The following is a 25,503-nucleotide window of genomic DNA, read 5'->3' as shown; positions in this document are numbered from 1 at the left end:
CCTCGAGAAGTGAAGGCAGGAGGCTACTAACCGGGGCATCGGGAAACCTGGGCTTGAGGCTAGCCCATTGGTTGCTGTTGAGCAATTCACTGCCCTTCTCCAGACCTTGGTTGCCCTCCTCGTCTCTAAAAGGAGTAGATTGATCCCAAAGGTCTCGTGGGGTCCTTCTACTTTAACAAGCAAACGCCCAGTCGTTCAAGCCGCTCTTTCTCCATCTTGCCCTCACCCCATCTTCTTCAAGCACAGCACTCTGTCCTCCGTTCCCTCCCAGCCTCCTTCACCATCGCCATGGCTTACGCAATGGACATTTAGCAGCCAAATTCGCAGTTTCTAGAGCATCAGACTGTGTCCTCAGCAGTTGGCAGTATTAGCCCATGAAGTGTTTATAACTGTCTGAGGTCTCCCTCCATAGACAAGGAAACTGAGGTTCTAAGAGGACCCCCTAGCTTGCTCAAGATGGCACAGCTGGTAAGTGGTGGCAGAGTTTGAGCCCTGCCTGCTAGATGCCAGAGCCTGTCATCGCAGCCTGTTTTCAGGCGAGCCGTGGTAGCGCCGCAAAGGCCCCTGAGTGCCCGCCCATGGGCCTCCTCTGTTCGGACCACGGCTCCCTGCCTCCCCACCCTGCTGCCCACGGCCTCCCTGCCCACCATTGGTAGTCTCTCTGCTTCTCTCCACAGGGAGAACAATTTCATCAAGGACTTCCCGCAGCTGGCCGACGGGCTGCTGGTGATCCCGCTGCCGGTGGAGGAGCAGTGCCGGGGGGTCCTCTCCGAGCCCCTCCCGGACCTTCAGCTGCTCACTGGTAAGATATGTGCGGACCCGTCCCCAGCCTCCCTGCCCGCACACCTGCTCTCAGGTGCCGTGGGTCCTCAGCGCCTCCACCCCGGGCCTCCGCCTTCGTGAGGGACAGGGTGTGAATGGGACCTGCCCTTCGGGGGGCTCCTACCATGTGCAGAGCTGGGGGACTTGCCTGAGACTCTGGACTCTGAGCCCAGGCCAGGTCCACTCTCTTAGCAAATTTCAAGCAAATGCTAGAATATCTTTAACTGGTCACTGTCCTGTGTGTTAGCTCTCTGGGACTACTTAACTCATCCTGCATAACCAGGCCTTCTACCCTGCGTCTAACGTCTCCCCGTTTTTTCCACCCCACCCCCAAACCGTTTTTGCTCCCTGCTTTTACAAGTTCAGCTTTTTAAGATTCTGCATATAAGTGAGATCGAGTAGTATTTGTCTGTCTGGCTTATTTCATGAGGTTCATTTTTAAATCATTCTAAAGTAAAATCAGTGGGGGACCCCACCCCCACCTCCCGCCCCAAGCCTCTCTCACTTGAAAGCACTTCAGTTACCCAGCTTGTCTTTGACCATCGGTGCTGAGCTGTCTGTAGGGTGGGTATGATTTTCCCCATTTTAATGGAGGAGAAATCTAGACTCAGAGAGGGCAAGGGACCAGCCCAAAGGCACATAGCACATCTTCTGGGACTGGAGCCAGGTGCCATGACTCTGGGCATCCATCCTGCTCGCTCACCACTGCAACTCTCTCCCCCTTATGGAAAGCCACCTTTCGCAGCTGCTCCTGAGGCTCCACGTGTCTGTCCACCCCGCAGTGCCTTTCCCTCCTCAGCATCTTTCCCGTGTTCCTCTCCAGGTTCCTCTCCGCCCCTTTTCCTGGGGACTTCTCTGTGGTGGAAGGGCCCTGGTTGGCTATATATATATATATATATATATATATATATATATATATATATATATTACAGAGAGGAAGAGAGAGGGATACAGAGTTAGAAACATCTTTGAGAGAGAATCATCAATCAGCTGCCTCTTGCACACCCCCTATTGGGGATGTGCCCGCAACCAAGGTACATGCCCTTGACCGGAATCGAACCTGGGACCTTTCAGTCCACAGGCCGATGCTATATCCACTGAGCCAAACCAGTTTTGGCCCTGTTCGGCCTTTTTGAGACAGTATTGATTCTCTCAACTACAACGCAGGGAGAGTGGCCGGGCTAAGTGAGGGCTGAGCCATCTCGCTGAGAGGGAGACTGTCCCCCAGGAAGCCCTGAAACAAGAGAAGTTTAGGGTCATTCCCCTCCAACACTCACACACAATCTCGGAAACCCGTGCAAGTCCTCTCCTCACAGATGGGGAGAACCAACAGGCACTGAGAGTCTCCCGGGGCCCGGCACTATGCGGGCGTTCATCCCTGCAACCCCGTAAAGGCACTGTGTACCCTTTTCATGGTTAACAAAGTCATTTCACGCGTCCAAGGTCAAGGGGTGGTCTGAAGTCCAGTCAGGATCTAAGTCCACTTGGTCTTCACTCGGAAGCTGATGCTATGTCCGCATGCACATCACCTCCATGACCTGCCCTCCTTCAAGGAGGAGCCCAGTTGTAGATGCTACAAAATCATGGCTGTAAAAATGTTTACTAAAACGTGTCTAAAAACTGCTGTCCCTTCCTTAACTTTTATGTTTCATGGATCATAAGGTCATAGAATTTCAGAGCTGACAAACTGGAAAGGCCTTCTACTCCTCCTACGGATGAGGAAATCAGGTCTCCACTCTCTCTGGTTATCCCACTTCCACGTCCCCAGTGACGGGAAAGTCACCACCTGTGAAAGCCACATTGCCACGGCCCATGGGGGGTGGGGGTGCTGTGCTCCAATGGGAGGGACCTGGATCTGTCACTGACTATTGTGTCTCCTTAGACCAGGGGTCCTCAAACTTTTTAAAGTGGGGGCCAGATCACGGTCCCTCAGAGAGCTGGAGGGCCGGACTATATGAACTACTAATCCCTACTGTAACACCTTGGCTGCGCTCACTGCCCAAAAAACCTGGCGGGCAGGATCAGACTCCCCTGGGGGCTGCATGTGGCCCGCGGGCCGTAGTTTGAAGACCCCTGCCTTAGACAGTTTCCTTCTCTGAGCCTCAGTTTCTCCTTCTGAAAAATGGGGTATAAAAATTACTTTCTTCGGGATTATGAAGAGAATTGGAAATCATGGATGTAAAATGCTTGGCACATGAGTGGTATGAATTTGTAGGATTTTTTTGTTTTGATCCGGGGGTCTTTGGAAGTGTTACACTTCAAGGAACTGTTACATTTCAAGAGGTTTTTTTGTTTTGTTTTTGTTTTTGTTTTCATTACTAGGAAAAAATACCTTCCCCCATCACTTCTACCTCTAATCCCTGGGTGGGGAACCAGGGGAGAGTCGAGTGAGATGGACTCGGGAGTGGAGGCAGAACAGGGATGGGTTTGTGAATGTGAATGAGCCAGGACATCGTTATTTACTGAGAGCCTGCTGTGCATCAGGCGCTGTTCTAGGCTCTGCAGAAATGAGAAATGCAGACTACAGGTCAACCTCCAGTAGCTGACCTCCCAGGGAGGACCTTTATTCCATGTTGGAATCCAGAAAGGCCTGGAGGCGGGGGGCGGTGAGGGGTAGTGTGATGACCTCCTATGGGGGAGGCCCAGCAATGGGCTGAGAGGCAATAACCAGAAACAGCAGTTATTTTTTTTTTCTTCTTTTGAACATCGCGCCACCCAGTGGAGAGCTGTGTCAGCAGCCTGCATTCATAGGTCTGCCCTCTCTCCTCTGGATGGGGCCTAGTCGCCAATACACCCTCCATGCTTGGTCTGAACTAGGATGGGCATGACTAGCTGAGTAGAGGCTGCTTGTTGGGCAGTGGCATCTGGTTTTCCTGGGCAGACGGTGGCCTCTGCCCTGACTCCAATCATGGCCCCAACCTTCCCCACCCACTGCCCTCCTCTCCCCGGCCCTGCAAAGGAAGGAGAGGACAGAGAGGGCCTATTTGTAACAAAACAGCCTTGCCCCCATGGACAGATCTTTGGGGACCATGAATATTTCACTTTAAAATGAAAGCCTCTAAAAAAAAAAAAAAAAAAAAAAAAAAGTGCATTACTTTTGAAAAGGCTACGGAGGAAAACAGGAAGCTGACAATAATGGACAACTTTAATACCGCTGTAATGTCCAGAAAGAAATGGCTGGTTCCAATGAGATTCGCATTCTAATCTCAGTATCAAATATCTCTTTAAGCGCCTCCGCACCAGGGGGCAGAGGGAAAGGATGGCAGATGCGCCTGCCGTTTGCGGAGGAGACACAACAACAGCGATAATAGCCGCCTATGTGACCGGCCTTATTCATGTGTCTCTTCTCTGATCGTACAAAAGAGAGTTTGAAACCCTCAGAGGAGGAGATTTAGGAAATGGAGACGAATATAAATGAGGGAGCAAGGATCTTTAGGCAACCACAAAGTTAACTGCTTGCTCACGTTTTGTTTTGTTTTTGTTGTTGTTTATTTTTTGTCTATACTTTTCTCTCCCCATAATGTATTCCGTGGAATATGAGTTCCAGCGAGGTTCTCCGTAGAAAAGGGATTCCATAGTTAAAAAGGTTTGCAGAATGCTATATCCTACCTGCTGGGAGCTTTTACATGCATATTAATCTGTTCAAGTTCTGAGAAACCACAAAACAAAGTGTTTGACTTTGCTTAGCCAGCGTTTCTCAGTCCTTCTTGAAATGGGAACCTTTTATTCACACGTGCATTTCACATGGCTCTCTCATGTTTCCACAGTGGGAAGCAGTGGTTCTCACGGGCTCAGAGGGTCATACAGGGCATGGGGGAGGTTTATCACATGTCTCCGTTGCAGCTGCTCACCTCTGGGGCCCTCCAGTGAAAGCAGCCCTAGGCGATCCGTGGTGAATGGGCTGTACGTTAGTGATGCTGGTCCTTACGTACAATGTGCATTTCTTGTTCCCTCACTTGAGTCTCACATTGTGCCTGAGGAGTCAGGTCAGCATAGGTAGCAGCAATGTCAGATGGGGAAACTGAGGCATTGGGATGTCTGTTGCCCACAGGGCCCAATGAGCCCATAAAGCCAGACTTGTTTGTCGAGTAAAAGGGCCTCACACACTGCTGGGCAGAGCTGAAAGGCGGTTGAAGTCAAAGGCCAGGATGAGATCTGGGGTTGGGGTCCAGATAAAGTTGTCAGCCCCAGCGAGAGCCTGCACCTGAGGCTCAGTGCCTGCCTGTTTAGAAAAGGCGCCATGCCCCGGAGCCAGGGATGCCGGGCGGGGTGTGATTCGAGGCCTTTCAATGCTAGGCTCACGTGGCCCTCTTGTTCCCTCCCCAGGAGACATCAGGTACGACGAGGCCATGGGTTACCCCATGGTGCAGCAGTGGAGGGTCCGGAGCAACCTGTACCGCGTGAAGCTCAGCACCATCACCCTCTCGGCAGGTGAGGACCACGCCCGTGCAGCCAGGGGACGTGGTGTCATTCAGCACTTGTTCCCGGGGACCGAGGTGTGCTAGGCCCTGTGCTGGCCCTAGGGAGCTGCCATCCAGGGGCTCACAGGGCGAGCACACGGGCAAGAAGACAGACCGTGACATCTGCCCAATAACGGGACAGCCGAGGCACAGGAGAAGGAGCCACCAGAGAGGCTGCCTGGAGGAAGGGGTGTCTGAGCAGGGAGTATATGGAAGGATGAATGGAGGGAGAGGCTAAAGGACAACCTGTGTCCCACTTATGAACCTGAAAGGGTTCAAGTGTAAGTTCTCAGGCCCTGACTCCTCCAGTCTCTCTTCCTAGCTGATTTCTTTCCCTGCTCATCTTCTATGCAACAGTAACACATACCCCCCAACACACACACACACACACACACACTGCCCACATGAACCCAAATGGGACATGTTCTGTCATGCCTCTGTGACTTTGCACATGCTGCTCCCTCTGTCTGGATCTCCCTCTTGGGGAATCCTGCAGTGCTCAGCGACACCTCCCGCATTCCCCATTCCCCTCCGAATAACTGGAGAAATTCCCTGTGGGCAGCTACCTATATCAAGTGCTTGATTCCTGTCTGAGTCCTCCTGTCGCACCCACAGATCTGAGACAGGGCTAGGGCTGGGGTCCAATGTTTGTGCATTCTCTGTAACAGAGAATCAGCACATGGCCGGTGCTCATGTTTGATTGGGGAATAAAAGATAGCTGAAGATCATGGAATGAGAGAAGGGGTTTGGAACTATGGACCTGAGCTCAGGTTTTGTACCCTGGCCCTTCCTCACACTGCCACTGGGTGACTGTCCTTCCCAGCGTCGCCTCGATTCTTAGCTTGCCTTTTTCAGCGCCCCTTTCCAGTAACATCACTCCTTTAGCCTGAGAATCAGAGGACTTCACCTGAGGAGCACCAATCGTAATTATTTCTGACATCAGCCAGACTTGATAAAATTTTCTATCTTTCAGTGTCTTGCAAGGAAGGCATTTTTTATTCCATTGTTTTTCAGAGAAAGAAACTGAGGGTCAGAGGGGTTAGGTGATTTTCCCAGGATCACACAGCTCATGCGTGGCAGCACAGGAGCAGAGCAGGGAACCCACTGCAGTTGTGTCTGCCGGGTAAAGAGCTGCAGGGCATCGCCATGGTGTTATTTATTACCTACAGGCACTGTCTCATCAACGTCTCGGTATTAATTCCCCGGCCGCGCAAGTTAACGGGCTGATGGAGAGAGGCTGTTCTAATCAGGCACCCGTTCCTGGAGCCCGGTTCTGTTTCCCCACCACCCGCACCCTCACGTGGCACTTTTGAGTAAGACGGTGACGCTCTTGTTGGAACTACAAAGGTGGATCGGCATTAATTAATCACTAACGATGCTCCGGAGAACCCCTTTGTAAATCAAATGTTGGCAAATCGGAGCTCGTTTTTAATGTTGAAAAAGAGCTTGTTCGTTTACATTTTACTTGATGTGGCCTGGAGTTGGTGATTCTTATAGTGACGGCATTGGTGTGGCTGCCGGGATGGTGCCCTAGACCTGGCTGGGCTGGGGTGGGGATGGATGTGCAGACTCAGAGACCCATGGGCAGAGCTTCTGTTTCAAGGTGGAGTGTGTGGAAGGTGTAGAGATAGGTTCCCTGATCAGGATATGAGAAAGATTCCTTAGGGGCGGGGGGACTTCCCAGAGAAGTAGGGAGGCCATCCAGGTGGGTCTGGGGGCAGTGGTGTGTGTGTGTGTGTGTGTGTGTGTGTGTGTGTGTGTGTGTGAGAGAGAGAGAGAGAGAGAGAGAGAGAGAGAGAGAGAGAGAGAGAAAAGTGGGTGTTGGAGGGGAAATGAGAGGCAGAAATGAAGAAATCCTATGTAAAATTCAGGACAAATAAGAACACTGACTTAGCCTGGCTGGCATGATTCAGTGGTTGAGTGTCAACCTATGAACCAGGAGGTCACAGGTTGAGTCCTGGTCAGGGCATATGCCCGGGTTGTGGGCTCGATCCCCATTGTGGGGTGTGCAAGAGGCAGCTGATCAATGATTCTGTCTCATCATTGATATTTCTCTCTCTCTCCCCTTCTCCCTTCCTCTCTGAAATCAATAAAAATATAAAATCCCTGGCCACTTTGGCTCAGTGGATAGAGTGTCAGCCTGCAGACCCAAGGGTCCCGGCTTCAATTCTGGTCAAGGGCACATACCTCGGTTGCAGGCTCCTCCCCAGCCATGCAGAATGCAACCGATTGATGTGTTTCCCTCTCTCTTCTGTCCTCCCTAAAAATCAATGGAAAAAATATCCACAGATAAGGATTAACAACAAAAAAAAAGAACACTCACTAAACTGGAGCTAAACTGAAGGTAAAGCCTGATGCAGGTGGCTCATGGGCCATGACCTTGGAGGCCTACATGCTCAGTTGAGGCCATTGGCTTTATCCAGGAGCCAGAGCCCAGGAAGGTCTTGAGGCTCCTGGAAGCATAACTTGGTGACCTGGCTGCTGAAGGAAGGAGAGGGAAGAAGGACAGTGGCTGTTGAGCAGTGACTGCCGTGCAGGCCCCATGGTGGGACCTGCAGACTTCGGACTCTGGCTTAGGACTAAGGACAACAGAGCTGAAAAGAGCTCCATAGCAGAGGTCATATGGCTGTTTAGGGCAGCCATGGCTGAGACAGAAAGGGAGGTGGTGTTACAGGGAGCTGAGCCAGGGATCAGGAAAGGGGATGCAAAGTATCTGCTGAGCCCCAGCCAGGTGGCCCCAGGCCTCCAGCTATGGAAAGTCAAGCCCTGGGTTCTGGGGGCATTGGAAAGTGCATGCACTTTGGAGTGACAGGCGTGGTTGGAATCCTAGCTACCCTGGCCAGAGGGCCACGGCAAGTTCATTTACAGTCTCTGAGCTTCGACTTGCTCATGACACAATGGGTGGTTGTGGTGGGTTGCAGAGTGAACGTTGAGGTTAAGTTAGACCAGGGATGGGGGAGGGGGTGAAATGTTTGTCTGTGTGCCTGATAGACCTTAGCTACTCAATAGACACCAACTTTGACTTCCTGGTTGAGACTTTCAGGCCCCTGTGATTGAGGTCACCACGTGTAGGCCTTCCTCCGTGATTGATTCCCTCTAGCCCAGGGTCTGGTGTGTCCCCTGGAGAGAGCAGCCTTTGCTACATCAGCGAGGAATGCTGCTCCCGTCTGGACTGGTATGGCCAGGCTGATGCTGGAAAGAGCCCCCTGCCTCTTAGAACTTGCCAGCCACCAGCCTCCAGACTCTGACCCCCTTCCCATGCTCCTCCTCGGTCCAGGCTTCACCAACGTGCTCAAGATCCTGAGCAAGGAGAGCAGCAGGGAGGAACTGCTGACCTTCATCCAGCACTACGGCTCCCACTACCTGGCGGAGGCCCTCTATGGATCCGAGCTCACCTGCATCATCCACTTCCCCAGCAAGAAGGTCCAGCAGCAGCTGTGGCTCCAGTACCAGAAAGGTAAGCTAGGAGGGCTTGGTGGTGGTGGCGGCCAGCTCAGGAGATACCTGAGCTCCCTGGGAACAAAATCCTGGCTCTTCTGCATATAAGCTGTGTGGCCTCAGGCAAGCCCCTGCCCCTCTCTAGGCTTCAGTTTCACCCTGGACAGAACAGGGGCCCTGTGATGATTTCACAGATGCTTCCAGTCAGCATTTTCTGAGCCCGAAGGAGGTGTTCTGGACTCCAGAACCCTGATCTAGGCAGGCCCGTTTCCCACTCTCTCTCCTTGAAACAACTGTCTGGGGAGGGCCGAAGGGAGGGGACATCTTCTCTCCAGGCTGTTTGGAAGAACCCAGAAGAGCCCCAGATCCTCTGGGAGGGATGGTTGCGGGGCAGTTTCAAATCCTTCCCACCTAGGGGCTTTTATCCGCAGGGACATCACCAGATCCTTTTCCCCTTGGACTTCCAGCTATTACCACCATTGGAATTTCCCACACCAGATGGAGACCCATCTCCACCACTCACCTTGCAAAAGGCACTCCCTTCCCACCTCAGTTTTCCCTTCCTGTGAGATGGGTACATAGGCAGCTATTTTTCTGTACCTCCCGCATTAAGGGAAAGTGGTGTATGGGATAGCATTTTGAGAAAGATAGAAATATTTCAGGCATGCATTACTTACTTTATTAGGTCCATGTATTCATACTCCCGTTTCTCAGATGAGAAAAGGAGTCACAGTTGTACCTAATCAAGTGCCCATAGACAAACAGCCGATGAGGAACAGGGTGAGGATTGTTTCCTGTTATCTTTGTTACTGTTATTATCATTGAATTAAAAAGAAAAGCTCTGGGAGGATGGAAAGATGGGGACTGATGTTAAAGATGTGCTTGCACCTTCTTCATGTGGCTCAACCAGAACTCAAAACCACAGAATGCGGAGCTAGAGGAGACCTTGCAGGTCTCTCAGAGTGTCCCCTCAGTGTCCTAGCTGGGAAATCTAAGGCCCAGAGGGAGGAGGAAGCTTGCTCAGAATATCAGGGCTCCACCCCACCTGGCCCAGCCGAGACAGAGCGTGGTGCACGCTTCCTGTCCACCTCCTATGCTGCCCTCCTCCCCAACTAGATGAAGCCTGGTCCGCCTGCATTGGACATCCCCAGACCCTTCCCTCTGTCCTGGAGGGTTTGCACCCCACCTGCCGCGTGGTCTCACCGCCCCCCCCCACCTCCTGTGTGCAGCTGCATGGGGCGCAGGTTGGTTTATAGGCGCAGGGGACATAATTGAGTTGTCTGGGAATGGCTGTTTTATGGCTGTGACAATGACGGTCTTTAAGGAAGTGCATTAAATCAATTGAAGTCTCGTCAGGGCCACCCTATAAATAATGTGACACATCATTAAGCAGGGCAATAAGCTTCCAGAGTTTGAGGTAATACAATTAGGTTGTGTTTATAAAAACCTTCACTCAGTGTGGCCACTGGACTCATTTGCCTCGTCCTGCATTTGGGGCCCAGGGCACCACGCTCATGCTAACTCCCACCCCATCACCACTCATGGCCGCAGTCTCGTTCACTCCAGAGAAATTGCGCTTCTTTGCATGGAAGATGCGTGTATCTGTTGCAAGATGGGGAGGCAGCAGAGAGAATGCCATGGAGAAGCTCGCCCCCTTCTCGTTTCCCAAGAGTTTGCTGGGTGAATGTGGGTGGGGCTTCTCTCTCCATCATCCATGTCCCTCCCAGGAAGAGCAGGGGCTGCACTGAGGCCAGCGGAACTGCTGTGGGTGTTTCCTCCTTTCTCTGTCCCCAGCTGCTGTGGCCACTTAGACTGCACATTGGACACTATGCTTTGAGTTTAATCTAAACACTACCGTTTATTTTATTTTTAATTTGGGAGTGGTGCTGGGGAGTAGGAGGATGAGCAGTGTGTGGGGAGTTTTCCCCTGAAGAATCGAGAAACCTCTGGACCAGAGGTAGTTGGTGATTCGTCCCTCCCCAGCCCCCAAGTATGTGTTACGGACATGTGCTGAGCCAGGGCCCTGGAAGCCAGCTGGGAAGGAGCTGGGTGTGGAAGCTCATCACGCCTTTTAGGGGCGGAGCTTGTGAGAAGAGGCCAGGTGGAGGAGCAGGGCTGACATGGGACAGGCAGGATTTCCCATCCCGATGGCTCTTCTGCAAATCCTGCCAGCTGTCCGAGGTGGAAATAGCTTCTCAGGCCCATTTTCTCCTGTGTTCAAGAAGGGATAGTGATTCCCTTGCATGGCTTTGGGGAGAATGGAATGAGGTAATGTAGGTTTGAGGCCTGGCATGGTGGGCACAGTGGCTTAAAACAAAACGTGTGGACATCAGCTGAGGATTCTGGTCCTGGCCACACCTCTCACTCCTCCCTGTGCAGCTTCTACATCACGTGAAAGACACTCCACAAATGTCCCTTCAATCAGAGAGGGCGGGCTTCCAGGATGCTCCCTGACAGGAAGCCAAAGGTGGAAGAGGAGGTGGGGAGAAGGGACCAAGCAGGGCAGGGATGGTGCAGGACTTGACAGTTTACCATCACTCGTCCTCTAGTTCACTGCTATGTCCTACCTGCTTTCCCTCCACAGACCTTGTGCCACACGCTGGGGCTCCATAATGGACAAGACGTGAGCGCTGCCCCCACGCTGTTCATTACGGGCCCGTCTTAGCCTCCTAGCACCTCCTCATTTTTGTCCTGGACTCTCTAATCCACTGATGGGCAGCTAGGAGGGGAGGGGCTGGCATGTGGGAGGGAATCCAGCCACTATCACCTGGTGGCTCCTAGCTTTCGGTTGGTGTGCCATTTCTGATTGGGTGGGGTGGTTTGCCTAGACCAGTGGTTGGCAAACTGTGGCTCATGAGCCACCTGTGGCTCTTTGGCTCCTTGAGTGTGACTCTTCCACAAAATACCATGTGTGGGCACGCATGTATAGTGGGATTGAAATTTCATGGCCCATGCACAGAAGTTGGTTTTCGGCTCTCAAAAGGAATTTCAATTGTTGTACTGTTGATATTTGGCTCTGTTGACTAATGAGTTTGCCGATTACTGGCCTATACCACTGTACAGAGCTAATAGTTCAAGGAGAAAGCTGTGATTAGTTAGCAATGTCTGCTCTAGGTTCAGAAAACAGGAATGGTGGTCTGTACCCAGTGTATTGTTTTCCCTGTAACAGGGCAAAAGGAAAGCTAGAACAATAGGCCCAGTGTCTGACACTGATTCCAGAGGGACTCTGGGCATGCAGAGGACTAGAAAGATCCAGGCGGGGGTGGAGCTTTCTGCCACCACCCAGTATCCTGGGCATCCTGGTGGGCTGGAGGGGCCGGGAGCACCGGGCAGGTCAGTTAGGTGGGCCCTGCAGGCAACTGGACGAGCATGGGAGCTGCTCACCATTAGGGTCCTCTCCGCCCTGCTGCCCCCAGCCCCGTGCCAAGTGCAGAGTCTATTGTCCTAGCTCAGTACTTCTGCTGCGTGCCTCTGTGCTCTGTTTTTCCTCCAGTTACCTTTCTCCCACGCAGGCCTTCATTTCTTCTTTGGCCTGATAGTCACCTGCTCTCCCTATCTGTGATCTTGGTACATTAGTCCTAGATCACGATGAAGACTTGGTTTGAAGGTAGCCTTCCGCTGGCTAAATTGGATAGACTTTCTCATTTGGAGAGAATGCCCAGATTTTGCAGTCAGTCAGATCCTGGTTGAAATCCCAGCTCAATCTCTTAGTAACCGAGTGATCTTCAATAAGGTCAGGTTTCCCATTTCCAAAATACAGGATCCAATGAGCGAATAGACAGATCGGTGATGGACTCGCCTGGCACTGAGCAGGGCACCTAATTATTGCCTGGATTCAACCCATTTGCTTTACCAATAGATGCCACATCCACATAGGTAACTGCGTGTCAGGTGTGTGTGGGGGGTGAGTGGAGAGAAAGACAGAGAGAGATTGACTGAGGAAGGTAGGTAAGACAGAAAAACAAAGAGATAAATGCAGGGGAAATCCACAAAGAGAAATGGAGAGACAAAGAATGTGTAGAAGAGAAAAGATGTGCAATTAAGATGTCTTTTTCAAGTTTGGAGCCTCGGTGACCCGGTGAAAGGGCATTCTCGGTGTGAAGGTCGCATTGCCCTTGAGTCTGGATTGGGAGAGTCCATAGTAGACAATTGCTCCCTCAGATGCATGCCAGTTGCCACCTTTAAAAGATGTTGTATCTGTTGTAATTTCCCAGGGCTGTCCAGGGAATGAGTTTCTGCCTTTCCATTTGAATAACAATGCCCTTTTGAAAGTCAGCTGGATCTTGTCTGACTACTATTTAAAGGAAGGTTGGCTGTCTGAAAGGCAGGAGCAGAGAAGGAAGGGAAAGATGTAGTAAATGTCACCTCTATGAGGACAGGTGTGGCCAGGGGCTGATGTGAGCTGGAGAGCTGTCCCCGCCTTCAGTATCCTAGGGCCATGTGGTCTACAAACTGTGGCTCATGAGCCACATGTGGCTCTTTGGTCCCTTGAGTGTGGCTCTTCCAAAAATACCACAGACTGGGCGAGTCTATGTTGAAGAAGCAGCGTTAGAAGAAGTTTAAGTTTAAAAAAAAAATTGACTCTCAAAAGAAATTTCAATCGTTGTACTGTTGATATTTGGCTCTGTTGACTGAGATTGCCGACCACTCTCCTAGGGAAATACACTTCAAAGGTGGCATGGAAGGGCTTAGTTTCAGAGCTGCATGGGTTCTGGTTGGTTACCCTGGAGACTAAATCACCCAGGGGCAGTTCGCAAATCCCATTTGCGTGATCTTTCATTCGCCTTTGATGGTGTTGCCCGCTTCCAGCTTGAGGCGCTGTATGAGTTTGCTCCATGGCATCAGATCCTCCTGAGGGCCCACCTTGCTCCTGCCTGCTCTTTCTCTGTCCTTGGGCAGCTTCATCCTCTGCCGAACCTGGCACTGCAGTTCACAGCCCCTTTTTGTGCCCCCTTTCTGGACTGCATTCTCTCCATGGGGAATCTCAACCATGCTTTCTGCTGCCACCCCTACCCTTATGACCCCACTCAACCTCCAAGCTTACCTCTGATATCTGTCATCACACTAGCCCCCCTGCCCGCCCCGGCTCTGCCCCACACTGCTGGTCCTTCCCTATGCTTTTGGGAAGGACATCATTGTCTGCTCAGAGCTAGACCAGACACCTAGGAAGCTAGGTGTCCTTTCCAACTTCTCCCTCTCCTTCACTCCTCCCATTTCCAAGCCATCCCATCTTTCCCAGTTTAATTCCCAAATAGCCCTGGAATTCGCCTACTTCTTTCCACCTAGAGAAGTACCACCCTGTCCCAAGCTGATTTTATGTCTTGCCTGGGCTCCAGTTTTGGCCTCCTATGGTCTCCCTACATCCACTCTTGTCTACCATCAACCCAACACACAAGAGCCCTGAGGACATGGATCAGCCAGGATTCTCCAGCGAGATAGAACTAAAAGTAGGCAGGCAGATAGATAGATAGAAATGATAGATAAAAATTATTATACCTTTATTACTATACTGTTAATATGCAGGATATGTGTGGTATATTCATATATCATATGTGATTTATGTATGAAAGATAGGTATATTTCATTATATATGTATATATAAATATATATCTATATCTATAGGTAGATATAGATATAGATAGAGATAGATAGAGATAGATCGATATGTATTATGAGGAACTGGCTCATGTGATTATGGAGGCCATGATGTTCCAAGCCAAAATCCTCTCAAAAATGGAAATCCAAGAGAGCTAGTCCCATAGCTGGCCAGCTTGAGACCCAAGAACCCATGTTTTAGTTCAAGTCCAAAAGGAAATAGAAGATCAATGTCCCAGCCTCAAACAGTCAGGCAGAGGAGTTCCTTCTTTTTCACAGGAGGTCAGCCTTTGTGTTCTATTGTAGGCCTTCAACTGATTGGATGCTGCCCACCCACACTCAGGAGAGCAATCTCCTTTATTCAGCCTCCTGATTATCTGATACCTTCACAGATACATCCAGCCTAATGCTTGACCCATATCTGACATCAGTGGTTCAGTCAAGTTCACATATACACGTAACCATCACCGGATGTTTCTAAAACATGATGACATGTTTCATCACGACACTCCTGGGATGAAGACTCCTAAGTACCTTGTCATTGCCCTGAGGCTGATCCCCAAACTCCTCTCCATGGCCCTCCCCGATGGGATGTGTCCCCAGCCCACCTCTCCAGCCCCAGCTGCCCCCATGCTGTCTGCCTTTCAGTCACACTGAGCCTCACACCTTAACTATGACATGCGTCAGAGATCTCAGCCTGGCTGAGTGTGGTGGTGGGCGGAGGCTGAGTGCTGTTCCCCTGCTCCCCCCAGTTTTCCTTGGAAAGGGCAGGGAGAGCAGAGGTTAAACAGGACTGGACATTCTCTAGCCGGCAGATGCCAGAGGAGAGAGCCAACCTATTTCTCCTCGGAACAATGTAAAAGGAAGATACAAGATGTGGTTCATTAAACGCAAATAGGCCCATGAGACTGCCGTTTCTACCAGATGAAATTACCAAAAAAAAAGCATTTGTTCTCCAGTTTAGATCGAGCCCATCTGGAACGGAACACCCTTGTCTTTTTCCAAGTGGTGCGCCCCAGAAATAATAACCCTTTCAGGTACTCCACACAGTGCACTCACGGAGCTTTTCCACATACTTTATTTCATCCAATTTCCTCCTAACAGGCCTGTAGAAAGGCACATCAATCTGCATTTCATGAGTGGGGAAACTGAGGCATGTTAGCAAGCTGAATACCAAGCTTGTCATGGTCTAGAAAAATGTGTAGGTGTGTGTGTGTGTGTGTGTGTGTGTGTGTGTGTGTGTGGTTGATGGAGGGGTGACAGGTGCAGGCAAAAAGGACTGACTAGTATTGAGTTCCTACAATGGGCCAGTAAATCACATGACCCCAGCTGTCTTCCTAGTAACCCCTTGAGGTGGAGAGAATTCTTCCCATCTTCCAAAGGAGAAACACTCACCTGTGCAGGGTCACTAGAGGGTCACAGGCCAAGGCAGGAGTTTTCCAGGACTGTCTGACTCTGAAGTTCATGCTCTACTGTCTCCCTGTAACAACATGCCTGGGAAACGGAGGCTCTGGGTGGGGGAGGATACATCATTCAAAGGCATAGCTGGCAAAAGATATTCTCCCTGGCCTTCTCTTTCTTCCGTCCCAGCTTTCTCCAGTCCTCTTGCCATCAGCATTTTGCTATCATGTCACCTTGGTGGGCACTCCAGAAGGAATTCTCTCTGAGCAGCATTTCTCTTTCCCCTGAAATGGTTAGAAGTACTTGGTCAGGAAGAGTGAGGAATGAGGCAGACAGATCAGCATGAGTCCAGCCAGTCTGATGCCGGCCAGCTGGCGCCAGAGCCTTGTTTCCTAGCAACGCCTTGGCTGTAGGTCAGGGTGCAGGCTCTGGGCCAGGCACTGGAGATGGACTTAACTATTGGTTGATTGAACAAGCCTGATTCTCTACATCTGACATGCCAGTCCCAGGCCCCAGGGGTTCCTCCTTAGGGCATGGAGTCTGCATTTCTGTTTTCTCCCATCCCACAGGCATCCTGGGAGAGGGAAGGCTCCTTTTGGAGATCTTGGTCCAAGATCACCCTGAGGTCTGTGGCATCAGAATCATTGAAACTTACAGTGGAAAGACCTTTAATTTAATGAATCTATTACTATAGATGGTGAAATAGAGCCCCAGGGAGAATAAGCAAGTAGCTCAAAGGGAACTTTGTCATTGAAAGCATTAGGACTCGAATTAGATTCCTTTCTTCCCTCCTTCATCCAAGAAAGTGTGTTGAGAGGCAATTCAAGAGCCCATCTGTCCAAAGATATCTATTTCTTGTGACAGTTCTATTGAGATATAGTTCACATACCACACAATCAGAGGGGTCTTTTGAGCCTCGTTTTCCAGTGGCGACTTCTCACCAAAACAAAGTTTAGATTGAGTTTCCAGAAGGGAAGGCGTTGTTTAATCATGTGATCATTGAGAAGAGTCTCTGAGGAAAATGCAGTCTGGGGGACACGCTCTCTTCCACCTTCCAGCCATAGTCCATTCTGTGTGGCAGCCATGGTCAGTGATTTAGGGAGGCAGCTGGCGGGAGGGGCAGGCGGTGGAGGAAGAGCTGGGGCTGCATGCGACCAAAGTGTTCATCCAAGTCCACACAGGAGCTGAGCTGGCTGCCCCCCGCCCTGGCTTTAACCAGCCACCATTTAGTGCCTGCTATGTGCCGGGGACCATGCTAGGTGCTGTAGATGCAACAGCAAAGTCATTGTCACGCGGCCTTTTCAGAGTCTTGGGGAGATGGGAACAAGGAAAGCATAATGCAACGTGCAGACGCTAGGAGGAGGAAATCCAAAGTGTGCCATGGCCACCTGACCCCAACTGGGTGGTGGACACATCTTTCTATTGGAGTGACACATCTTTCTACACCCTCTCAGTGTCTGTGGGGCATCACACTAGGAATCAAAAGAAAGGTATGGCCTGAAAAATGCATGTTCGAGACCTAGTTGTGTAGGTTATTGAAGTCATAGCAGAAGGCAGTGCCCTCCGGCATGAAAGTAAAGTTCCCCTTCCGCAACGCCTTTCCCCGGGGAGCTGTTTCTCCTCCCACACCCAGGATTGTTCTGTTTTATTTAGAGGCATTAGGTCATAGAGTGGCCCTTGCTGTTCCTTTCGGGCCGGATTTCCCTGTGTGCAGTGCTATGGGCGGTGAAGAACAGTCCTTGTGCACAAAAGAAGGCTGTGATTATGCTCCCCATTTCCTGGAGGAGTCACACGGGCATATCTGGCCACAGTCACCAGAGCAGAAGGGCGCAGCCCAGACTTCCAGGGATCTGTCCCTCTCATGTAGCTAACAATTAGCCAGTCCTCTTGGCAAGGACAGGGTACATGTGCCCATTTGTGGGTGTCACTCCTTCCAGGGTATCTTATCATGTGTTTTTCTCCCAGATGCAACCCCTTGGATCGGGTGAGAAAATACTAGTAGGCATGCCTGCTCCCTCCATCCTCAGAGCCATGCTTTTTTAAAATTTAACTTGATTCCTGATGCTTCTACAAAATCACCAAAACTGTCACACACATTTCGGATCCTTGAGCCTAAGATAGTTATTAGTGTTGTTAAGTGTAAATATTGAATGCCATTTCGTAAACACACATGGTTTCGTTCATGAGGTTTCTCAGCAATTAAATTCACACAGCTTGCGTCTATCCCAGTACGAGGTGGTTCTCCACGTTTAATTTGACACAGTTGTTGTCACAGAAGCAGTGAGGTGGGCTCCCACCTAATGTGGGGTCAGATGATGGAACTGGTGACGCCCCACAGACACTGAGAGGGTGTAGAAAGATGTGTCACTCCAATAGCGAAGTTTTCTGGGGAGAGCGAGGTCCCAGAATGGCCTGTAGGCAGGGAGGAGACTAGCATGGCTCTTATGTAATGGCTGGGGGATAGAGTATTGGCCGGGGGGAAGGGGAGGTCCCCATGTGCCTTTGAAGATGAGAACAAACTGTGGCTGAGAGGCTGTTGAATGCGAAACGAACATAACATCTGAGGCAAACCTATGGCTGCAGGGCATTTGCCAATTGTTGATTGGATGGAATCAGTAACTTCAGTATTAGGCATGGGAGCCTTACAGGCTGGACCTCAGCATGAAGATCCTGGGGGGTGAAGCACAGGCTCTGAGATTAGGATGTGGAGGGGATAATCACTCTGTTTCTAAATGGGTCTTTTATTAGAGTTTCAAACCTCAAAGGCCCTGTTTAAACGGGGCCACATTAACCATGTAAACTAATGGGAGGAGGAGGTCCATGGGGTCCCATTTTGGCAAGCCAATGTGGCAGCAACTTAATTCAACTTGAATTTATCCCTCAGTGGGTCAGAGTGGCCATGCCCAGTATGGATATTTTAGGGTAGCAGGTGCCTGTAGCTATGGGGAATTTCTGGCAAGGCAGTAGTTACAGTGATTAAGGAGAGGCATACCTCTTTGTCTTCCTTCGTGTCCTGAAATATCTTCGGTAACTCCCTTCCTATTATAGAGGGTACTTTGTCTAAATGTAGGGGAACGCCCATGTGCATGTAACTGTAATTGGAGCCCCAGTATTGATTAAGACTAAACTGGTGCATTTCAGCAGCTGTTAACACTTAGTTTAGGACCCATATTGTGGGGGTGCAAAAGCCAATTGGCACCCTTCTATCTTTTTGTTGTTGTACGAAATCTTTTAGTAAACAGTAGGTGTCTGATAGTGTCCAATTGTGTACCTCTGTATTCCTTTCTTTTTTTCTTTTGGTGGTTACTGTGTATAGTTCTTTGGGTAGGTTAGGGAACTCTTCTCTACCCTGCTCGTACTAGTATTTATAAACTTCTTCCCGAGAGGGGCAAATCCCTATCATTAGGATTAGGACTCGTGGCAATGGTTGTGTTATAGGGTTTAAGGGCCATGGACTTACTAGTAAGTCAGACTTGAATGAAGCCTTTGGCTATGTCATTGGGGGAGCGATGGGTGCTTCCCCCTGGAATCCTGGAGATCAGGACCTTTGGGGGGCAGAGCAGCAGTGCAGACAGCCAGTGGAACCCTAGGGAGCTGTCTGCTTTTAGAGTGTGGTCCACAGCGTTCCACGCGGTGGCCGTGCTCCCTGCACATGGGCCGCCGCCAGGGAACCCACATTTTGCACGGGGTGTGCTTCCCGAGCCCTCTATAGACTGGGGGCAATGTGTGGTTGGAACAGATGGCCAGTAGTCCCAGGGCATTACTCCCAAGAGTAACTCTCCTGAGTGTGGCCACAGCCTACGCTGGACTCTAGGTACACACGCCAACCTGAGACACACATGCTAGGACCCAGAACGCCCAGGGCTACTTTATCCCTGTTCTTAAGTGCCAGTTATCAAGATTCCCCCTTAGTTCAAGAACATCCATAACAGAGCCTTGGCAGGGCTCAGCAAATGCAGCTCAGGCAGCACAGCTCAAAGCCCACGCTTGCCAGGGAGTGACCCAAGAAACAAGCTAGCCAGCAACAGAGCCGTTAGCTAATCAAAGCGAGAAGAAAGCCACCCAGTGATGGTGGTCATTGCCTAAAACACGGGTTAGTGTGCCATTTGTTGTGGTTATCCCATAGACAGGAGGGGCAACCCCCCACAACTGTTAAAGACTGAACCAAGGCATGTACCAACTGAGCATGAAAAGTTTTATAACTCACATAACGAGGCTTTCTGGAGAGAGCAGTGTAGGCTCCTAAGTGATTCAGAGATTACTTGAGAGCAGGAAAAGGAGACCCGCTTGGTTTACTACCCTGTTTCCCCGAAAATAAGACAATGTCTTATATTAATTTTTGCTCCCAAAGATGCACTAGGTCTTATTTTCAGGGGATGTCTTATTTTTCCATGAAGGAGAATACGGTACACATTTATTGTTAAATGAAATAAAGGAAATTTATTACCTGCATATGGTACGGTAGTACGGTAGTTGTCTACACAAACCAGACAATCTGTGAATCCTACAGTATCAAGAATTTACTCATTTATTCAATGACAATCATGTCATCATCTTCTGGAACATCATCATAACAATCCAATTCCTGAATTTCCTGGTGAATTTCTTGTGACTCCATTTCTTTCAGAATCAGTGGACCAAATCTCTCATGTTTAGCCTAGGGAGGGCCTTATTTTTGGGGGATGTCTTATATTTCACTCAGAAGGAAACCTGTAAGTAGGTCTTATTTTCAGAGGATGTCTTATTTTTCGGGGAAACACAGTAAAATACGGTGGTGCGGAAATAGGGCTTGATGAGAGCTTCCATGCTGGGCTTGGTCTTGTGTGGCTTGACTTCCCACTGGCCCCAAAGGTGGAAGTATTCAAGCTTTCTTATCAGCATGCCCAGATGTGGGGGAGATGAAGGGGAGAGGGATGATGGGTTTTGAAAGCTGTCAGCATCAAACATCATTAAAAAAGAGACTTACAAGACTGTGTGGAAACTCATTTGGTTCAGGCTTTTGAGGGGAAGCAATTGGGTATTATTTCAGGATTTTAAAAAAGGCAGAACATGTATTCCTGAGACAGATGAGATGACATCAGGGATTCTCAGTAAGGAGAGAGAGTGAAATATGGGGAGGGGTGACTTTTCAAACTACCCAGTCTCCTTCCACCTCAGCCTCACTCCATTCTCCAAGGGGATTCTTATTCACACCCTCCCACCTCTATGAAAACAAAACCTCACTGAGCCATGATTACTGATAGGAATTAGTGATACAGCTTAAGGCAGGGGAAGGGAACACTGGCATCATTACCTAAAGGGGAGGTGATCAATAGATGGGTCACTTTAAACCCTGTAATGCCCCCTCACTCTTGTGTGGTTTGAACTTCCTGCTGGTACCAACGTCTCACTCTTCCCTACAATACTGGACCTTGGTTCCTGATATTCCCTCTATTTGCAAGGCCATTCAGCAACCAGATCCTACCAAGGAGAAGTAGCCTGTTCTCCACACCTGGCTTTCCACTTCCATCTTGTACTGCTCAGTCTTCAGCATGTTCGTATTGTTTCTTACGTATCCTCTTTCTCCAGCTAGACCGCAGCCTACCTGACTGCAAGATTCACGATTGAGTCATCTTTGCATTCTATGCTCATATAACGACTGCCAATAATAATCAACAGTAGATGTCTTATACATATTTAAGGAGTGAGTGAATGAATGAGTAGAATCTCAGATCTTAAATATTCTGTGAAGATATACAGTGGCATCATAATCGGGTAAACTGAGTTAATCACCAAAAGAAATTCTTGGTTCTATCTATGTAGGTAAGACATGTGTTTGACTCATGCCCACACTCATACAAACTCTTCATGTTTTTAATCAGGATTTCAGTGAGTTACTAAATGACTTTCCTTTGAGGGAAATAGTTTTCCCTCACTGGTTTCATATAACCCTTCTATCACAAAAGTGTGGGTAATCTTGAGATTCATTTACCATGAAAATATTTACCAGTACTGAAAGTTTATAAATGTCTGGAAGTGCACTAAGTGTTATACATCCATCATTTCTTCAGAGTAATTCAGTAAGCAGCATTAGGTTATTAGCAATGAGTAAACTGAGGTTGTGAGACTAAAGACTCAGTGGCCATACTTACTAAGTGGTGGGGGAAGGGGAGGCAGAACTAAACTCAGGACTTAACTTCTAATTGGGTCAAATTGTGGACCTCCATTCACAGTTTTATTTATTTGCTTGTTTCCTTTTTCTATATCCATTTTTCTTTTCATAGTTACTGTATATAGTTGGATGGGTGGGGAGAGAGCTCTTTACCTGCTCACATTTATATGTTGTTTTTTCTCCAGAGAGTTGCAAGTTTTAAACTATCGTATGTTATATTACTTTCAACCTAACAGTGATATTTATGATTTATTTTAATTTTTTAAATTCTTTGTGTTAATGAATATTGACCTGGAGGAAAAAAATCATTTTATGCTAGTCTTTAGCCATCTAGAGAAATAGCTAAACATGCATGGTTTTGTGTTTCTTGACTCCATTGAACTTTTCAAAAAGTTTCTACTGGGACACATTGCTGGGGGTTTTGCAACTGCCCTCCAGCAATCCCACTTTCCCTCCAATAGGTTTTAAATTAAGAAGCCAGGCAGTGCCCCTGCATCACCGATGCAAATCAGAAATCTCCCCCAGCGTCAACGTGAAAAATCTGCGTCATTCATGGTGAGGAATGGAATGGAAACCACATTTTCTGAATTAGATCCGTTTGCATGTACTATCCCATTATCTTTACATTCTAACAACAACCCTTTAAAATAGGGGTGTCGAACTCAATCAGAGAAGGGGCCAAAATCTAAAATCCAGCCTAAATTGCGGGCCAAATGGTTTACTGAACAGTCATAAACTGACAATGTCATAAACTGACAGCGGAGTGCAGTGATGACAGCGCGTTGCGGGCCACATTGCAAGGCCTGGCGGGCTGGATTTGGCCCGCGGGCCTTGTGTTTGACACATGTGCTTTAAAACATAAGCTATGGTTGCATTTTACCAAGTGAGGAAACTATAGCACAACAGGGTGATGATAGCTAGTAATCAACCTAAGGTCGTATTTTGGGGGCAGAGTGAGCAACTGTACCAACCTGGGGCTGGTTACCAAAGGCAGTGTCTTTCTACTACTTTCATGTAAACACGAGAAAGTTATAGCAAGGGTTATACAAAAACATTGGGAAAAAACTCAACCAAATTCTAGTTTATTAAGAAATCAATTAAAATCCTAGAGCCAGAAGGGATTTTAGTGATGATCTAGTCCATACTCCTTATTTTATAAGGAGACACAGGTGTAAGGTGATCACCTGAGACCACATAGCTACTTTAGAGTCAGAGCTGAAACTCACCGCCAGACCAAGCCGTTATTTTTCCCACTAGAATAGCCATCCTGGCGTGGCCTCACTAACTTCACTTAGCCAGGGTACCATGAATATTAATGATATTGACAAAAGAGAGCCAGAGGGCTCTAGTCTAAGTGTGTATTTTGCTAAATAGCCTCCCGCCTCATCACTGCCATGCTTGTGAAATTCATCCAGGCATCTCCCTTTTCACATCTGTAATTTATCTGGAGATCCCTTGAGGGGCTGCACGTCCTGAGTGTAGATCAGCAGGCTGGTCAGGTGCGAGGTAGAGGCCCGAGTTTCACTTTAGGCTCTGCCCTTCCATTTCCCTCCTGCAGGCCTGGGTAACACTTCACTCTTCAAAAGCCATTAATTAGTACTGGATTAATAGCACCGCTATGTAAGCATTACTCACCCTACCTGCAAGACTTCAGCCACATTTATCCATCAATTGGAATGAGTGCCCCTCCATGGACTACCTCCTGCTGGAGTGTAGCACATACTGGTATGATCCTCACAGTCTTTCAGATACCGCCTGCCCCTGGCCTTTGAGGAAGTCCAGGGCAATGGAACACTAGATTTCAAATACTTCAGACAGGAAAGACCGTGAAATAATTTCTGAGAAAGTAGACACATCAATAATATAATTATCATTCAATTATTCTTTTCTGAAACCTGGGACAGTACCTGACTCCCAGTAGGTACTCAGTAAATATTGAATGGATCATGGCTCTGAGGCTTCACATTCTAAATAACTCAGAATGATAAAGGAAAGCTGGGCCGTAACCAACCTGTACGTCATTTGTTTGCCTTTAGTGTTGTTTGTTTTGCTTTGCTTTTATATGCGTTATAAAAGGGCTTGCCTGAGAGTATTTACTCACCATAAGGGGCTGTGTTGGAAAGACACAGGTTCCTGAAGGACCCATCACCATTGAGTCTAGTAACAGCCAGTTAAAAATGGAGGGTGTACTCCAAATTAGACACCATGCCAAGTGCCTGTAGCTAGCTATTAAAGTTAGCTCTCAATAAAGCTCCGCTCGATGGGCCAATAATTGCAACGTGGTTATTTATACAGCATTGAAAACATGAGCAGGTGGAGAGAGGGTAAGAAGGAATGGTGATCAGATTTTCTTGGAGACGTGTGGCTGGGGGAGATGCCTGAGGGGGGTTCTGGCTGCCCATTGGGAGTGTGTAAAATAGGAAAGCGGGCAGGCATTGTTTGGAGTGGTCCGGCAGCTTCACTCTTTTGAACAACTCAATGAAAGAAGACAGTAATTGCTATCATTGAACGGGAAGGCCAAGAACTGTTCCCAAGAACTGGGACTTCTGTGATCTCACGTCTTACACACTTCCTGGATGCAAGATCCATTTTCATCCTTTTCAAGAAAAGGCATGGTTAAATGGTTCAGCCACTGCTGTAAGGCTAATGAGATGGACAGGAGATAAGCAATGCTATCGCTCAGTGCTTTTCAGCAAATGTTCTGTACATTCACAGTTTTGCAGGGGTGCATGGGTGAGGGTTGCTGAAGCCTGTCCTTCTGTCCACAGACCTGCTCAACTGGAGCGGCTGCTCTCTGAGCTAGTCTGTATATAGACCTCCATGTAAGACTTTATTTGAATGAGGGTCCTGCTGTTTAAAAAAACAAATTACTGTAATTGAGCAAATTAGTTTCTTGGGGGTTATATTCTGCAATTTACTCAACATGGTAGATAACTAAAGCTAAGCACAGCCTAAAATACTCAGATCAAAGAAAAAAGCACACGCACACCACACTTATTTCCATCCTGAGCCACGGAACTCTGCTGTACTGGCGTGCAGTTCGGAGATGGGCAGACCTGAATGCAAATACCAGCAGTGGTAGCATTTCCTTCCAAAGGCACCAGCAGTTCCACGACCCCAGGCCTAGTTTACTTACAGCAAGCCAGCCCGGGACAGTCACTTCCCTGCTGAAAACCACGTTCCGAGGGCCTCTGACACTGTTACTGCCTCAGCAAGTCCCTCGCTGACAGCCAAGATGAACCTCCTGCTGTCAGCTGCAGTACAGGGAAAGCAGCTCTAATAACTAGCAGCCTCATTTGTGATGCACTTTTAATTGGATCGATTTCTTCTCAAGTATGCGATCTTTGCAAACCGGATGCAATTTCATAATCAGAACATGGGGCTTTTCTCCAGGTGAAAAGCGCAAGACAAATTAGTTCAACATCACTTTATCTCCTTTCCTACCGTTTGGCAGCGATTCCCACAGAAGCAAAATAAAAAAGAACCAAAGCAACAACACCCTTCACCACCAAAAACACAACTTTGAGAAGCTCAGCTTAGCACATTGTTTCCATGAACGCAAGGTAACCGCTCTGTGGCTTGCCATCAGCCCTGCTCCCACAGCAAGATGTACAGCTTAGTAAACACCAAAGCTCC

At 48.9% G+C, this 25,503-nt stretch overlaps 1 protein-coding gene across 3 annotated transcripts in view; it reads left to right on the top strand.

Annotated features, from left to right (window-relative positions):
• The window catches only part of ASTN2 (astrotactin 2), a 700,862-nt gene that overhangs the window by 489,382 nt on the left and 185,977 nt on the right, over positions 1-25,503 (top strand). For all 3 annotated transcript variants that reach the window (XM_084898878.1, XM_084898877.1, XM_084898876.1), the window contains 3 exons: positions 678-802; positions 5,149-5,253; positions 8,560-8,739. In XM_084898878.1, the coding sequence (XP_084755004.1) occupies positions 678-802; positions 5,149-5,253; positions 8,560-8,739 (410 nt within the window). The remainder of the gene's footprint in view (positions 1-677; positions 803-5,148; positions 5,254-8,559; positions 8,740-25,503) is intronic.

Source organism: Pipistrellus hanaki (genome assembly GCF_964339955.1).
Source record: "Pipistrellus hanaki genome assembly, chromosome: 11".
Classification (NCBI taxonomy): Eukaryota; Metazoa; Chordata; class Mammalia; order Chiroptera; family Vespertilionidae; genus Pipistrellus; species Pipistrellus hanaki.
This window is presented reverse-complemented; position numbering and strand designations above follow the sequence as displayed.